Consider the following 17,916-nt stretch of genomic DNA (forward strand, 5'->3'; position numbering starts at 1 on the left):
TACGTAGGATACCGAGCAGGAAAGCTGGTTGAGAGAGTTATCAACAATTTGATTGGGTGTGTGTTTTGTGTAACTCCATCTCCGTAAAGCCAAAGGCCTTCGTACTGCAGGTCTGACCATGCAGGCCATGGAGAGGGAGGAGAAGAACTGTAGCTAACACATCTGAAAACGCCCCAGGAGAGCTTTTCTGAGCTCCAGCTTTGGGAGCTGAGCCACCTTCTCGCCCGTGGTGGAAAGGTCCCATTTCCAGCCACAAGATGTCAGCCCCTCGACCTCTTACTATTGCAGATTGAGTACTGCCCAGCCTGCGCTGCACATGGCGAGAAAGTTGTGAGTGGCACAGGAGTGCTGTGGAGAGGCTACTGTTCAGCCCCATTCAGCAGAGCTCTTAAGCAAACGTTTAACTCTCTGCTTCCGCTTACGGGCTTGAGCCCTGTGCTCTTTGACGTCAATGTTCCAGCTCCCATTCCCGTCAGCATTGCCAGATCAGGCCTCAAGAGCTTTGCCAAATAGGGGTGCATTGCCCAATCATAGCCTTTGTTTCCTGGCTACCGTTTCATGGCAGGGGTCAGTATCTGCAGATGCCAGTGGCAAATGAGCAGAGTAACTGGAGAGCAGCAAGGGAGGAAATTCCACATTTGAAGGAAGAAGGGGTAGGTTGATTTTAAAGAATAAGCAGCTGGTGCCTGATGGAAGGTTTGGAAGGGTAACATAAGGCCTGGTGGAGCTAGATGGGTAGGCAGAGTTCAGGGAGCAGTCAGAAGTGAATAACCACAATTATCACATGGGAAGTACGGCCACTCATCTTCCATATTTTCTGTCTGTACAATGTTGCATAAAGTAAATAAACATGAGAAAAGCCATCCCATAATTTCTAGTTAATGCAAATGACTTTATTCTGCCCCAAGCCTCCCCGTGGCTTTGCACTCAGACTATATGGAGGGTCTGTGACTATGTCCTGGGACAACAAACGTCCAACTCAGAAATGCTGTATGTAGCTGTGCTTTTCCCGGCAGTACCTACTGTGCATTTTAAACTCAGTCTGGTTCATGCTGGCTGGGGATAGGAGGGCCCAGTGACATTATCTGGGCTGTGGTTAGTTGCAAGGTGTAATAAGTTAGGACTGGTTTGGTTTTGACACCTGGCGATAAGAGAAACTTTGGGTGAAATCTTTCTGTCGGTGGGGTCGCTGGAGGAAAGGAATCCTGGAGCCGGATCCTCAGCTGGTAGATGTTGCTACAGTGCCATTGACTGGTGGATTTACGCCAGTCTCCACCAGGCTCAGCTAGTCAGTGTCAGAGGTGGGATTAGAGTGTAGAAGTTGTTGGTTCCCAGCCCTGTGCTCAGACCCCATTTCTGAAAAACTCCTATGGGAATTGTGTTGGTGAAATCTAATCAGTGATCCTTCGAAAGTGTGTTGCAGCTCAGCAAAAGTGAAATGAGTGTGTATAAATATACTGTGTAATAGTTTGTATCACTCGACAGATGGGAACTCTGAGCCTAACCCCGAGGGAAAGAATAAGTGTCGGGATGCTTTAATTTCATGAGCAGAACTAAACCGGCCCATGAACCATTTCTCAAGGGAGAGTTTGTCCCTTTCCCTTTGCACGTGGCTGCAAGAGCTACTTGCTACTGGTGTGAAGCTGAGTTGCACAGAGGCGAACAAAACTGAGACTAAACGAACCTTGTTTCACCTTTTACAGCACTGACTGTGAAGTTTCTAACCAAGAGGTTTATAAGTGAATATGATCCCAATTTGGGTAAGACATTTTCTTTGCAGTTATTTTTCCCTTGGTTGTTGTCTACATGCCATTTCTGGGAACACTTTTGTGCCTGTCCTATTATTGTTGTGATATAAATCAAGCAGTTAGTTTCTGCAGCTTTCTTTAGCCAGCTGGTACCAAGCTGGCTTTCTACACTGGCAGATGAGAAAACATTCTTCCTTTATAAGTGGACAGTAATTCTTCCCTAGGTCTAGGGTTTCCATACATATGGCATTTAAGGGGGGTGGGGAAAGTATGATACTTTGAAAACAACTAAACACTTGGGAATAAAACCACGAGAACTTAATTACACTGAAAAATGCCGATTGAAAACCACTTTTCTCATATATAAATCTCATTTTCCAGGCACTTTACATCGGTGCTTCCGAATGTCATCGCTAAGGGTGTGTGCTGATGAAATTAGCCTCCTCTTTATTGTATTTCTCAGTGCTCATGGAAATCATGGAAAACACAAACTTCTATTTTCTATCTCCAAAAAATATATATGATTCCTCCTCATTCTCTCCAATCATTGGTGCTTCACCTTTCCTTGTTTGGCCGTGTACTGCACACCCAACTCTCAAATTAGCCCTTTGGTGTCAATTCTGAGTTCAGCAGTGGCTCTGAGGCAGGTTTGGGTGATAAATCTGCTTTAGACTCAGAGTAAACCAATGGGCTTGACTCTCCCATCATTGGCACCAATATAAATCAAGTCAATGGGGTTACACCGCTGAGAGAGCAGAATCTGCCCCACTAGTTGTGGGTTAGTGACCGGTACCATGGGCTGTTCTCACGATGGGTCGGATTTTCAGTTGGTATAAACGGGCATAGCTCCATTGGTGTCAGTGGATCTACGCTGATTTACACCAGTTCTGTTCTATTCTCTGTTGTGTGTAGGTTACTATACTACGCTCATCGTTATAGTGCGTGAGCCTCTTCCCGGAGGGCATTCAGAACCGTAACTAACCGCAGTCACACGTTGTTTGTTCTCTCATCCTCTCCCCAGTGGGAGAAATGTGGGCAGTGGAGTGTGTTGTTTTGGTAGGGTGTTGTCTCTGTGTGCGTGCGTGTGTGCACAAGCGCACGTTGCTCTATATTATGTCAGAGATGGCAGGTCAAAAAAATGCACTGTGCACTTGGAGTGGAAAGTGAGGGTGGTCCTTAGATCCTGGGGGAGTTCACTCCACAGTCTCAGACCAGCCCCTGGGAACGTCCTGTCTTCCTCACAGACAAGATTTACCCATATTGAAGAGAGCGCCATTGTGCCAGAGGAGCGAATAGAATAGATTAGAATAGACTAGATCATGTGCGCCTTATTTGTTTAAGAAAAAAGGGATTATGCTGTTCTCTGCTTGTCATTTCGCCACATGCAGCTCCTTTGCTACCGGTTCTCTCAGCCCCATGCACATTCCAGATGGTATCTTGTTTTACAAGTCACATAAATACACTCCTGTGTGGGACAACCTATCAAGGGATCAGGACCAGGCTGAGAAAGGCTAGATGACAGAAATCACAACTCTTGTCCCAGGAAATTGACTAGAAAGGAAAACTGAAACTGTCATTACAGACAGCAGAGATATATAAATATAAGAAGAACAGCTTCCATAGTTATGGAGGTAGCATTGGATTACTAGTCCAATTAATAACTCTAAAAGACAAGATGATTTCAGAAATATTCCCTCTGCAGTCTTCCTCAGATAAACTTCCCAGTGAAGTCAGCAGCAGTGAAACGGGTGGGAATTTGGCCCTGAGCAAGGACTATAGGATTTTGCCCAGCATTTGAGAGCCTTTTTTCTTATACTCATGTTCATCAGCAGGGGGCCGCAAGGGATATGTTCCCCCTTTACAAAGTGATCTTTCACAAAGCGGTAAAATTCCCCCTGCACAGCAGGTCAGCACCAGGGCTATGCACCGTTTTAAGTCTCTACCTCCCTCCCCAACCCTGAGAAAAGAATAAAGGGACTTCTGCCAGTGAGAACGCCTAGAGAATCCCGGTTCCTACATGGGATTCCTCCACCTAGGGGAGAATGGGCACAAGTTGTCTTATTTTTGGTTCCCTCTCAGTCTGCATCCAGATGTCTGTGAAGCAGTTACAGAGGACAGCTGAAAAATACGTAGCTGCCTGGCGTTCACTGTGGCGACATGGAAAGGCTTCTGTTCCAGAGGCACAGTGTTCGTCAGGAATAAGGACTTGGCCAGAGTTGTTTGAAAACTCATAAAAATTCATAACGGGGGAAAGACGGTTAAAGACACTAGCAAAGCAATGTAGTTATTGCCAGACTGGATCAGACGATCTAGTCCCTACCCTGTCTTTGAAAGTGGCAACCACCACTGGTTTTAGAGGAAGATGCGTGTACTCTGCAGTAGGCAGTGATGGGATAATCTCTCCATAGAGAAAGTTTCCTCCTGACCCCCACTAGTTAGAGGTTGGTGATGCCCTGAAGCAGGGGGGTTTGTATCCTTCACATCATTTTTCCTTTATTATCTGCTGTGTATGAATAATCTCTTGAAATCTCGATAGTGTATTCTATATCCTCGCCAGGCTGCTCATCCCCTATCACATGGATACACATTGGCTCATTATTGTAGAGTGGATCCAATCGTGAGTTTGGAAAGGCTCAGGCTGATTTCAGGGAAAGGCTCAGGTTCATTGCAATCGTCTTTTGAACAATCCCTAAGCGCGTGAGTGTAAACCCAAAACAACGCATTCATTTTAATGAGCTACACAAAAACAGAGCAAAATTTTGCTGCAGAGAACCAGCCTAGAACAAACCTGATAGTACTACAGATGAAAATGAACATTCTCTGTAACAAAACCGAGAGCGCAAATCTGGGGCTTGAACTATCCTAAATTAGGAGACACATCCACTGACCTCTGGGCTGTCCTGCGCTTACTCAAAGCCCTCTTCACATGGGCAAAGGAGTTTGCATTGGAACAAAAGTGTGTGATCCAAAGCCCGTCAACGTCAATGGAAAGATTCCCATTGACTTCAAAGGATTTAAGTCAGGCCCTAAGAGAGGCAGCATCATTGCTCAGAGAAACAATGCTTCCAAACATATTTATTTTCTTTCCCCTTAAGGCCTGCTCCAAAGCCTGGAGAAGTCAGTGGAAAGATTCCCAGTGGCTTTTGGATGTGGCCTGTAGTGTGTTTCACTGTCTCAGCTGTGCACTGCTCCATCTGAAATTGCAAGCTAGCAATTTGGGGAACGTGTTAACTTTGGTAGAAAACTAATATCCCAGAAATGAGCAACAGATGCAGAAGTCTGAAGATAACTATATTTTGCACTGACTGCAGTTAAATGTTCTGGGCATTTTTTCCACTGAATCTCTATTTGAGTAATTAACAACTATTTTTATGGGCCCAAATCCAGGGCATCATAAAGAACTGCAAATGATTTATTGTGGCCATTAGCAAAGAACGGACTAAAGACCTAATAACTCAGCAACTTGTGTTCCTAAAAATCCTTTCCTCAGATCTTGTTCAAGAACTCATTTTTAAAGAAGGGAGAAGAGAGAGAAATCCTCCCATATTTTAAAGCCTCTCAAAAATATGACTGTAAATATCTAGTTGGAGCAATTGCTGAACATTCATTATTGTCACAATTGTTATTTCACAATTAATCTCTTCTTCCCCATTTCTCAAAAAAAAAAGACAGCCATTGCAGCATAAGTTAACAGACAACAACACCACCATGCCTCCAGCTCCTGATTCTGCATAGCTCTGTTTTTCTTACCAGATCAAACCTTTTCTGAACATATCTGTGCGACAGCTGGCCTATGCTCTCCCCTGTCAGAATATGCACATGTGCATTTGAGCCGTAGGTCCACTGTGAAATAGACACCCTTGATTTCCAGTTGAATTGGTGTTTTTTACCTTTACTGATGGCCAAAAAAGAAAATATATTGATGAGTTCTTGATTTGTGCTATTTGGATTTTTGGAGAAAAATACTGACGCTCTTGTCTGTATTGTAATACCTAGCACTGGTAATCATCACAAGGCTTTGGAGACACTGACCTGGATTCATTGCTTTGTTACTCCAGTTTCACACCAGTTTAATGCTACTGGAATCAATGAAGTTACACAAAACTGGTATAAGGCAATAGCAAATCAGGCCCACTAGCTTTCCCACTCCTCTGTGTAGTAGGCAAGTAAGCTTTGTAAGGAATCGGCTACTCTGAGTGTGTATGTGTGTACCACTGCTCTGTACAGGATAGGATCAGAATTGCTTGACTGTGTGTCATATGCCCTCTATTGCTATCAGTTACAGGAGATTTTCCTATAGCTCAAGTGGGAGTGGCATCTGTGTTTGGAGGAGAAAGAATTGCAATCTATCCCTGCTGTCAGCATGAATTTTCGAGAAGAGATGGCATACAGCATAGTGACATCTCTCGTGTGGTGTTAGGTGGCCACAGACTTGTTAAGAAAATTATTGACCCATTTTCCAGATGGAGAAATGATGGCAGAAAAGTTATGTGACAAGGCTGCAGAGCAAGTGTCAGGAATTCCTGGTGTCTACACCTGCACTCAGACTACTAGCCTGCCGTACTCCCTGGGCATGTCTACACAGGGATAAAAACCTGCCACTGACCTGGGTTGGCTGACCAGGGCTGAAAAATTGCTGTGTAGACACCTGGGATTGGGCTGGAGCCTGAGCTCTGGGATCCTGCATCTACACAGCCATGTTTACTTCTCAGCCTGAGCCTCGCGAGCCCAGGTCAGCTGTCCCAGGCCACCCCTGGCCATGCCACAGGTCTTTTGGAACTAGGGGTGCTGGGCATGCTGCCGCACCTCCTAGTTTGAAGTGGTTTTCATCATATACAGGGTTTACAGTTTGGTTCAATGGGTCTCAGCACCCCCACGATACAGATGGTTCTAGCACCCCTGTCTGTGTAGAAGTACCCTCTGTCTGTGCACATATGAAGTCCCATGGCCGTTACTACCAAGAACCTCTGCCTAGGAATGTTATGGCTGCCGGCTAACAGAAATCTGAATATTAGTCAGCAAGAGGAGCTAGAATGGGCAAACTCTCCTGGCTGATTCATTTAGAGGAGATCCTACAGTACTCGCTCTCCTCCCTTCTGTTAACAGAATGTTTCTATTCTGCCCTTCCCTTATTGCGCTTGCTCTTTCCTGATATTTGTTGCATGGAACAGTCTTGTCCTGGGCCATGAAACTTCCAGCCCTGGCGAACAGCAGCATGCAAACCTCTTTCCTTTGCTCTCATTTCTCAAAACCGAACTCATCAGGATAATTGAGATGTGAACTCGTAACCCAGGTGAAGTAAGATCAAACGCCTGCATTGAGCTGCAGCCCCCATGCCAGAGATATGTCATTCCTTGAATAAATGTGCAACAGATGAAGTTCATCAAATGAATTTATAGCGACATTCACTTACATAAACCCCTGCTATTGCCAAGTAAGCAACACATTAATTCTGAAATGGGTTAAACTCTTTCCAGTTCCGGTCTGAACCATTTGTGACAGGATTTATTTTGACAGCTGATGTTTTAACAGCAAAACATGACCTACATGCTGCTCTCCTACTGTAGACTTGTTTGTTAAACCAGGTTTAGCAGATATGTCGAAATGTTTATGATTGAGGGGGAAACGATGGTTCTTACTCAACCTAAAAAGGAGATTCAACTTTTGGTTTAAGAGGGATGGCCACTTAGCAGAAGGATACAGCTGAAGCAGGAGGTTATTTTCACTTGACACAGTGCCCAGGCAAACTCCCAGTGAAATCAAGGGACTTTTTCAATTGACTTTGATAGAAGCTGGATCAAGCTCAGAATGTGGAGGAGCTAGTGAGTTCTATTGGGTCCAAAAGAAAAAAGTAAAACCATAGTAGTAGAATTCAATGGAAAAAATTACCTTCAAATTGCCACTCAATGGGCAGCAGCAGTCAAAAAAGCAAAGAGAATGTTGGAAATCCTTAAGAAAGGAGTAGATCAGGGATCGGCAACCTTTGGCACGTGGCCTGTCAGAGTAAGCCTCCTGGCGGGGCGGGCCGGTTTGTTTAGCGGCTGCGTCTGCAGGTTTGGCCGATCGCGGCTCCCACTGGCTGTGGTTCGCTGTCCCAGGCCAATGGGGGCTGCAGGAAGGGCAGCCAGCACATCCCTCTGGCTACACTGCTTCCTGCAGCCCCCATTGGCCTGGAGCGGCGAACTGCAGCCAGTGGGAGCGGCGATCAGCCGAACCTGCGGATGCTGCAGGTAAACAAACCGTCCCGGCCCACCAGCGGATTTCCCTGGCAGGCCGTGTGCCAAAGGTTGTCGATCCCTGGGATACATAATAAGACAGAAAATATCATATTGCCTCTATATAAATCCATGGTTTGCCCACATCTTGAATACCTTGTGCAGATGTGGTCACCCCATCTCAAAAAAGATATATTGGAATTGTAAAGGGTTAAGAAAAGGACAACAAAATGATTAGGGGTATGGTACGGCTTCCATAAGAGGAGAGATTAATAAGACTGGGACTTTTCAGCTTGGAAAAGAGACGACTAAGGGGGGGATGTGATAGAGGTCTATAAAATCATGACTGGTGTGGAGAAAGTAAATGAGGAACTGTTATTTACTCCTTCTCATAACACAATAACTAGGGGTCACCAAATGAAATTAATAGGCAGCAGGTTTAAAACAAATAAAAGGAAGTATTTCTTCACACAACGCATAGTCAACCTGTGGAACTCTTTGCCAGAGGATGTTGTGAAGGCCAAGACTATAACAGGGTTCAAAAAAGAACTAGATAACTTCATGGAGGATAGGTCCATCAATGGCTATTAGCCAGGATGGGCAGGGATGGAGTCCCTAGCTTCTGTTTGTCAGAAGTTGGGAATGGGTGACAGGGGATGGATCACTTGATGATTACCTGTTTTGTTCATTCCCTCTGGGACACCTGGCATTGGCCACTGTCAGAAGACAGGATACTGGGCTAGATGGACATTTGGTCTGACCCAGTGTGGCCATTCATATGAGAAGCCAACCATAGAATGCATGTACATGTATGCAATGGCCCATAGGTACTACAGTGATAGGTAGGCAGGCAGAAGGTCCTTGTGAGCTCTATGGATTCTGAAGTATAGCCTACATTAGATCTTAAGGCTTGTTAAGAAGTGTAATGGGTAAGCTGAGTGCATTGATACCTGATTTGCATAGGCTACATGGGTACACATCCAATGTGACATGTGTTGGTTGTGGGTGCAGACACAGATGTATATGTGAAAATACAGCCTTTATTTTACCTGGGAAAGAGGGCTCAGGACACTTGTGCAGCGGAAGCGTTGACTCAACGGAGAGCTTTGCACAATACAAAAGAGACTGAGGGATGCCAGCGGTGCAGGCCACCAAAGGCCTCATTGTTGGGTCAGAGACAGGACTGTGGAGGAGAATCTCACTGAAATTCCTTGGAGGCTGTTGTACCAATAATGGGCTGGATCTGTGGCTATCGCCAAGGAGCTCACAACAGAAGGCAGCAACTGCGGGGTGAAGGCTTCAGAGAAGGACATAGAAATCTCCCTAGTCCATCCCCTTGATCCTGGGGCTGCTATATGCAGGGCCAGCCCCCTGCACCAGGCTGGAGCAGCCTCGAGACTGCTCTAATTTTCACCAGCTGAGGGGGCTGAAACCAGTCAGCGATTGGCACAAGATGGGGACATCCAGACATGTCCTCTTTTCTCTGGTCACAGCCCACATGACAGCAGCAGGGAGGGCGTGATGAAGGCATGTGTCTATGATTGACTCTGAGCCACCAAAGGGTCCATTTTGAACTGGGATGACCCTCCTGGGGCCAGGTTCTACAGCCAGCATCCACCTGTGGTGCGGCACAAAGTGTCCATATGTGCCAGAGGATCTGGCCCAGTGTTCTTTACAGGGAAACTGTGATGGGCTAGTGGCAGTAACATCTGCGGGCCAAAACCATCCCTGAAGTAACTGCCATTGCCTTCATTGGCGTTACAGCTCGGTGACTTTGCTCCTGTGACCAGATCAGTCCGATCAGCACTTTATAAATACCAACAAGTAATTAGAGTAGATTGTTTTCCAAGAATCTAGGAAAACGGGGGAGGTTTCCATCTCCAATCAGACAATTGTCCAAAAAGCTCTGTTTTCCAGACTCACTTCTGGCACAAGCCCCGTCAGAAACCACCCAATCAACTAGCTTCAGGGGCCAATGGGAATAACTGGGCCTTCTTTTGTCTCTTTGTAGTAATAAACACGTGGCAAATGTATCTCTAGGTAACAACTGTATTGATTTCATTGCGTCTCACTCCCCTGCATCCTTCACATGCCACCTGTCTTCGAGGGTATGCTCTTTGGGTCTGGGACAGTCCTTTTACATGTTTGTACAGCACCTAGAACAGTGGTGCTCAAACTTTTGTACTGGTGACCCCTTTCATATAGCAAGCCTCTGAGTGCGACCCACCCTTATAAATTAAAAACACTTTTTTATATTTAACACTATTATAAATGCTGGAGGCGAAGCGGGGTTTGGGGTGGAAGCTGAGAGCTCGCAACCCCCCATGTAATAACCTCACGACCCCCTAAGGGGTCCCGACTCCCAGTTTGAGAACCCCTGACCTAGGACAATGGGCCTTCGAGTCTGAGTAATGCCTCTAGGCACTACGGTGATGCAGCTATGAAAGAATAGCAATGCGTTCAGGCATAACCGTGGTCTAGTCAAATTATATGGCTAAGCTCAACACTGACTCGTCTTAGTCGTGCTTAAAACGATGGAACGTGTGGAAGGTGTGCTAAGCAGTGAGGAGTAATGGCTTGTTATGCCATCCCGATTCACCCACTGCTAGCAGATCTCGTGGCTAGAGCCTTGTGATCAGTGCTGTTCTTCAGGGGCCAGGACCAGGGACCTCCACTCATGGGTGCTGATTTTTATTTTTCCCCAGGGGTGCTCCACCCCCCCACTTCGCCCTGAGGCCCCCTCCCCCGAGTCCTTGCTCCGACTCTTCCCACCCCTGCTCCGCCCCCTCCCCCGAACCCCCCACCCGACTGCTACTCGCTGCTCTCCGCCCTCCCGCAAGCACCTTCCCCAGCCACCAAACAGCTGACCGGTGGCGCCGCCGAACAGCTGTGGCTGGTGTGTGCTCAGCACCCACTAGTTTTTCTCCATGGGCGTTGGAGCCCCGGAGCACCCACAGAGTTGGCGCCTGTGTCTCCACTTTCATTGAGTGGAAGATGTAAATACCTGGGGCTCAGCCTTCCCGGAGTGTGTGGCCCAGAATGTGAAAGGCTCTTGTCCCAGCCGCTCACAAGAGCTCATCTGTTTTGCAGAGGACACCTACACATCAGAAGAAACTGTGGACCAGCAACCAGTGCTGATGAAAGTGATGGACACAGCTGACCAGGTAATGGCGAAGGGCTTCTCCAGGGGATCGAAGGAGGAAGTCTCTGTGCCTCTAGAAAGGATGGCAGGCTCCTGCTCCCCGTGGAGCACGCAGCAGGGATCTCAATAGAACGGGGTGGTGACTGTGAAACGAATGGGGAAACCGTCTCTGCATGGTTTGCTGTGAAGTCTCACATTTCACCAGGGGTGAACGTTGCCCCCGTGCAGAGGCCAGCACGAGGCGTATGTCCAGGGGACCTCAGTGCGGAGGCCCTGTTCTGGCCTGATGCACAGGGGCCAATTTCATCCCGAATATCGACCTCGTCATGAGAGAGAAAAGGAGCAAGCAGGGAGGTCAGAGCTACAAGTGGCTGACTACGCGTATCAGCTATTTCTACCCAAGTTAATCAAGGGTAGGGTTTTATCCTGCTGCCTGTCACTGTGGTATCTGGGCGCCTGCCACATAAAACTGATAGTTATAGCAAGGTCCCTAGTGATTTCCTCACATCTCTGGTTCTTCTTCCCAGCTGGGGTGAAAACTCTGCTAGGGGTGGAGGGTTTGTATCTGTTGCCTAGGAGAGCACTGTAAGTAATAAAGGCGAGATAGCTGGTGGTACCTGGAACTCACCGAAGTGCAGTGGGAGCTGGGCGCTCAACTTTCGGAGGCTCTTTGGAAAAACCTCCAGCCTGAAAGGGCCCTAGCACCACTGGGGCTGCTTGTCCCATCAAGAGCTGGCAGAGCTTTAGCCCAGGTGCTGACCGCTGCTCCTGCCACTGAAGTGAACGCTCTCCAATCTCCCACGGCCCCCAGGGCAGGCTGTTCTGTTGTTCGTTACAAGTCCAGGCTAGCCAATTTCACTTGTACAATACATCAGCGATGTCTCTGCAGCGCGACACAGACAGTGACTCACTTGTGGATATATATTTTATTGTTTGTAGCTCATGGAGTAACTCCAGATTCTATGTTTAACCGAGACCAGCTGGCGTGTCTGTGTACTGGTGACCCGCAAGTTGGGCAGGGGCTCTGATCCCAGACTCCTTCCAGTTGCTGGCGTCGCCAGCGAAAGGGGGCCCGGCGAGAGGGGGCCTTTCATTGTCAGCTGCAGCAGGATCAGGGCCGCAGAGAAGTGAGCTTTAAGCCACCTTTGCACACCCTCCCCTCTGCTGATTTGTACTGTGTGTATTTCATCCATATTTGGGGAATCGGGTCACATAGGCTTAAGTCTCAGGATAAACACATAGCGCAGTAACTTAGAGGGGGGTCCTGGTGCTGCTGTGCCCTGGGACACTACGTAGATTTAACCTTACGCCTCCGCTCACAGATAGTCCTGTCTCTCATGGGCCTCCCCCATGCTCAAGGCCTAGACCAGTGCCCACTGGAGTCAATGGAAAGATTTCCACTGCCTTCCACTGGGCTTTGGATCAGGCCCCCTGGAGTCCATCCCAGAAGGCCTTCCCACCGGCTCTCCCTGCCACAAACAGAATTTCTTTGTTACAAAGAAAACCCACCGATTAAATGAATCAATGCAAAAGGCTGCCTGAAAGGCTAGTCTTTCTGGAAGCCTGCCCGAGAGAAAACCTGACTCCACCACTGCGTGCTTTTGATTGCTCTGATTCGGGGCAGCGTGAGCTGTTTCATATCATTGATTCGTTGCACAAGGAACTTTTTCATGCCAAGCCAAGTCTGTTCTTAAACGGCCTTTTGAAATAAGCTTAGTTTTGAAACAATGTACAAAGCGCGAGACGAGCAAATGCCCCCAGACGGGCTCTGACAGTGGCACTGGGGGCCTATGCTAATGCTGTCCTGTATTACTCTTCTAGGATGTACCAGTGAATTGCGAACGCTATCTCAACTGGGCCAATGCATTCATGGTTGTCTACAGCATTGACAACAAAAGGAGCTTTGAAGGTTGCCGTCAGTACCTGGATATCATTTCCCTCCATGCGAAAGGCATTCAGCACGATTATCCCATCCTCCTGCTGGGAAATAAGCTGGATTTGGAGCAATACAGGTAACAATCTTCGATCTGTGCCATGCAGAAGGGTGACGTTGCTTAGCCCAGACGGTCCCGTGGAGATGCGCTCTGTGCTGACTTTAACCTTTAATTTATTTCAAGTTGCCCCATTGTTAGCCCCGGAGTCCTCACTTTATGCAGAGAAGGGCAGCTGCAATGCAAGCTTCCCTGACAAGGTAGCTCAACTTGATCTGGAGGGGACAAGGGAGTTTGGGCTCCAGCCAGGCCTGCATGTCTCTGCTGAGAAAAGGGGACAAGTTAGTCCCGATGATCGTGGTGATTCTGTGACGTGAACACCTGTTCACTGAGCTCTGGACTGAGAATATGATATTATTTTACACTGAGCCATGGAGTGTTTCTCCTTCAGAACTGAATTCGCTTTTGGGTTGAAAAGTGCAGCAAGGAGCATATGTTTGGCTGAATCCCCAGGACCAGATGCTGCTGTCCTCACTCATTAATTGTCTTCTTGAAGTCAATGGGTTTCGCGGAAGGGCTGGAGGCGTGGCTCTGATGTTAATGTTTGGGGGAGGCTCTGAAAGAATGAATGTGAGATTGTCATTTCTGATGATTTTCTCTGCCGAGAAAGGGGAACATTTAGCTGCATAGTTGATGTAGGATTGGCAGCCAGGCAGATAGATGTATGTTTATTCTGTTAAGGTGAATTGAAGGGAACACACATCACTGTCATCCACTGAAGATCTCACAGATGTGTGTGTGGGGTGGGGGGAGCGCAGCTGATCAGCTGTTGGGGCTTAACTCCTATGAGCTTCAGAATGTGCATCCTGCTAGCTACTGCCTAAAATGGCCGAAGGGTCCATTGTTGTACAGTAGAGACCTTCTTAAATGGCAGATCTGTTTTAAAAATGAAGCAGAGCCATTAACTTATATTAAATGCCTTCGTTATTGCATCTGAGGGCTTATTCTGATACTCGAGTTTAGCTAACTGTTTTGAATTTCTGCGCACTCAGACACTCTCTCTCACACACACACACACACTCAGTCACACTCCCTCTGTTATATTTAAGACAGGGCATTTGTTATCTGACTCTTGGCTGTCATTGCCCTGTTGTCGCTCCCCCTCTGCCCTTTCTTGGCCGGATGGCAGCCTGTGATCGGCTTCCCGCTGTAGGGAGGCGCCCACAGATTCAGTTCTGATGGCTCGGTTGTTCTGTAGCGCTAAGATGCACAATCCAATGCTGAATCTTTTGTTCATTTTCCCATAGTCCCTAATTGCTGGTTGTAGATGTGGGTCAGGACACCCCTTGCTCTTTGTGACCTTGCCTCCTGTTCCGAACATTTTCCCCCCCATACCCCACCCTCTTCCCTGCCCTGTGTCCGGGCACTGGCTGGAAGGTGATTTGCTTATTTTGAGGTTGCTGTTATTTTTAGCTGGTTTTTTTAGGCTGCATTTGAACCTGCTCCAGCTCCTCCTGTTACATTGTCTGACTCCTTTTCGCAGAGTTCTTTATCCTGTGGGTCTCTCGGCAGGGGGCTAAATGCCTTTGATGTGGTTGCTGGCCTTGCATGCTACTCTAGGCCGATACTCCCCACTTCTTGCTCATTCTGGAGCCTGGTGGCACCAGTGTCTATTCCGACCACAGGAACCCACTGCACGCAGAGGGAGGGGTTTTACATTTTCCCTGTTGAACTGATTAAAGCTGGAAGGAACTGCAGGGTGTCCCTGGAACACCAGTGCCAGCCACTCCCCCCCACCCCCCGTAAAGCTGAGAACAATAACCTGCAAGTAAATCCAAGCTATTACTGGAAACCTTGCTCTCTTTGCAGATGATCACAGCTGGAGCTTGCAAAGCTCCCTACCAGCCTTTGAAGTCCAGATAAGCCCCTGTCACAGATATAGTTTAACACCCCGTCTTTGGTACCCACCAGACTGCGCCCACCTCTCTGAGCCCCCAGAGTCTGAACAGAGTCCAGGCACTGTCCCTGTCTTGAGATCCCTAGGCACACTGTTGGGGTGCAGATCCTCTATCAAACACCTTTCAGAGTAACAGCCGTGTTAGTCTGTATTGGCAAAAAGAAAAGGAGGACTTGAGGCACCTTAGAGACTAACCAATTTATTTGAGCATAAGCTTTCGTGAGCTACAGCTCACTTCATCGGATGCATACTGTGGAAAGTATAGAAGATCTTTTTATACACACAAAGCATGAAAAAATGGGTGTTTACCACTACAAAAGGTTTTCTCTCCCCCCACCCCACTCTCCTGCTGGTAATAGCTTATCTAAAGTGATCACTCTCCTTACAATGTATATGATAATCAAGGTGGGCCATTTCCAGTACAAACCCAGGTCAATGCCATCAGCTCAGCAGCTTGACTGTTCCCTGCTGTTATGTGCTAGGTGCAATGTCTGATGTAACAACAGTGGCTCGGTGGGTTTCAGGGAGCTCCTTTTGACTTCCAGCTATGAGTATGGATGAGCCTGACCTGGGCAGTCCAGGTCTGCCTGTCCCTAAATCTCCAGGGGTTCGAGAGAGCAGGTCAAAGTCTGGCTCCTGGTCAGGATGTCCAGGGCTTTGGTATTCAAGGCTTGGGGCAGGCCCATCGCTAGCTACGACCTTCCCAGCAGTTGAGGTTGCTGGGCAGACGGCAATCTCCTCAGGCTCAGGATCCAGCCAGCCCCAAGCCCCTGGGTGTGGCTCCCCTAAGGTACCCTCGCCAGTAATGTCCTTGCCCATAGCATTTGTGTGAGTAGGAGGGGAAGCTGAGGTGGCCTTAGCCCTCCATTCCGCAGGGGCCAGGCAGTTGGACACCTGTTGTGGGCTTTTTTAAGAAGAGTTCAGGTAATCACTAGGGTTTCCCCTCTCGTTTTTCCCTTCCCAGTTACACACAGAGAGTCTATTGATTTTCTGAAAAGTGAGTTTGGGTTGGAAGGCAATGACAGATTGATCGATTGTTCCTAATGAGTACTTTCATAACACTTTAATCATAGAATCATAGGACTGGAAGGGACCTTGAGAGGTCATCTAGTCCAGTCCCCTGCACTCATGGCAGGATTAAGCATTATGTAGATAATCCCTGACAGGTGTTTGTCTAACCTGCTCAGAAAAATCTCCAATGATGGAGATTCCACAACTGCCCTAGGCAATTTATTCAAGTGCTTATCCACCCTGACAGTCAGGAAGTTTTCCCTAATGTCCAACCTAAACCGTTCTTGCTGCAAGTTAAGCCCATGGCTTCTTGTCCTATCCTCAAAGGTTATGGAGAACAATTTTTCTCCCTACTCCTTGTAACAACCTTTTATGTACAAAAAACTGTTATCATGTCCCCCCTTAGTCTTCTCTTCTCCAGTCTAAACAAACACAATTTTTTTCAGTCTTCCCTCATAGGTCATATTTTCTAGACCTTTAATCATTTTTGTTGCTGTTCTCTGGACTTTCTCCAATTTGTCCACATCTTTCCTGAAATGTGGGGCCCAGAACTGGACAAAATACTCCAGTTGAGGCACAGAGTAGAGTGGAAGAATTACGTCTCGTGTCTTGCTTACAACCCTCCTGCTAATACATCCCAGAATGATGTTCGCTTTTTTTGTAAGTGTGTTACACTGTTGACACAAATTTAACTTGTGATCCACTATGACCCCCAGATCCCTTTCCACAGAGCTCCTTCTTAGGCAGTCATTTTGTAACCCATTTTGTACGTGTACAACTGATTGTTCCTTCCTAAGTGGAGTACTTTGCATTTGCCCTCATTGAATTTCATCCTGTTTACTTCAGACCATTTCTCCAGTTTGTCCAGATCATTTTGAATTTTAATCCTATCCTCCTAAGCACTTGCAACCCCTCCCAGCTTGGTATCGTCCACAAACTTTATAAGTGTACACGCCATACCATTATCTAAATCATTGATGAAGATATTGAACAGAACCAGACCCAGAACTGGTCCCTGCGAGACCCCACTCATTATGCCCTTCCAGCTTGACTGTGAACCACTGGTAACTACTAGTCTGGGAACGGTTTTCCAACCAGTTATGCACCCACCTTGTTGTAGCTCCATCTAGATTGTATTTTCCTCATTTGTTTATGAGGAGGTCATGTGGGACTGTATCAAAAGCCTTACTAAGGATAAGATATACCACATCTACCACTTCCTCCATATCCAGAAGGCTTGTTACTCTGCAAAGAAAACTATTAGGTTGGTTTGACATGATTTGTTCTTGACAAATCCATGCTGTTACTTATCATCTTATTATCTTCAAGGTGCTTGCAAATTGATTGCTTAATTATTTACTCCATTATCTTTCCAGGCACTGAAGTTAACCTATTTCCCTTTTTATAGATGGGCACTATATTTGCCCTTTTCCAGTCTTCTAGAATCTCTCCCGTCTTCCATGACTTTTCAAAGATAATCGCTAATGGCTCAGATATCTCCTCCGTCAGTTCCTTGGGTACTCTAGGATGTATTTCATCAGGCCCTGGTGGCTTGAAGACATCTAACTTGTCTAAGTAATTTTTAACTTGTTCTTTTCCTATTTTACCCTCTGATCCTACCTCATTTTCACTGGTGTTCACTAAGTTAGACATCTGGTCGCTACTAACCTTTTTGGTGAAAACTGAAACAAAAGTGTCATTTAGCACTTCTGTCATTTCCTGTTATTGTTTTTCCCCCCTCATTAAATAACAAGTCTACCTTGTCCTTCGTTTTCCTCTTGCGTCTAATGCATTTCTAGACTGTTTTCATGTTACCCTTTATGTCTCTAGCTAGTTTAATCTCGTTTTGTGTCTTGGTCTTTCTAATTTTGTCCCTACAGACTTCTGTTGTTTGTTTATATTTATCCTTTGT

General features: G+C 46.9%; 1 protein-coding gene across 5 annotated transcripts in view; it reads left to right on the forward strand.

Annotated features, from left to right (window-relative positions):
- Positions 1-17,916, forward strand: part of RASL12 (RAS like family 12) — a 39,369-nt gene that overhangs the window by 18,117 nt on the left and 3,336 nt on the right. For 4 of the 5 annotated variants that reach the window (XM_075133216.1, XM_048866277.2, XM_048866276.2 and 1 more), the window contains exons 3-5: positions 1,704-1,760; positions 11,054-11,127; positions 12,927-13,117. In XM_075133216.1, the coding sequence (XP_074989317.1) occupies positions 1,704-1,760; positions 11,054-11,127; positions 12,927-13,117 (322 nt within the window). The remainder of the gene's footprint in view (positions 1-1,703; positions 1,761-11,053; positions 11,128-12,926; positions 13,118-17,916) is intronic. The other variant, XM_048866278.2, reaches the window with a different exon arrangement.

Source organism: Caretta caretta, chromosome 10, assembly GCF_965140235.1.
Source record: "Caretta caretta isolate rCarCar2 chromosome 10, rCarCar1.hap1, whole genome shotgun sequence".
Taxonomy (NCBI): Eukaryota; Metazoa; Chordata; order Testudines; family Cheloniidae; genus Caretta; species Caretta caretta.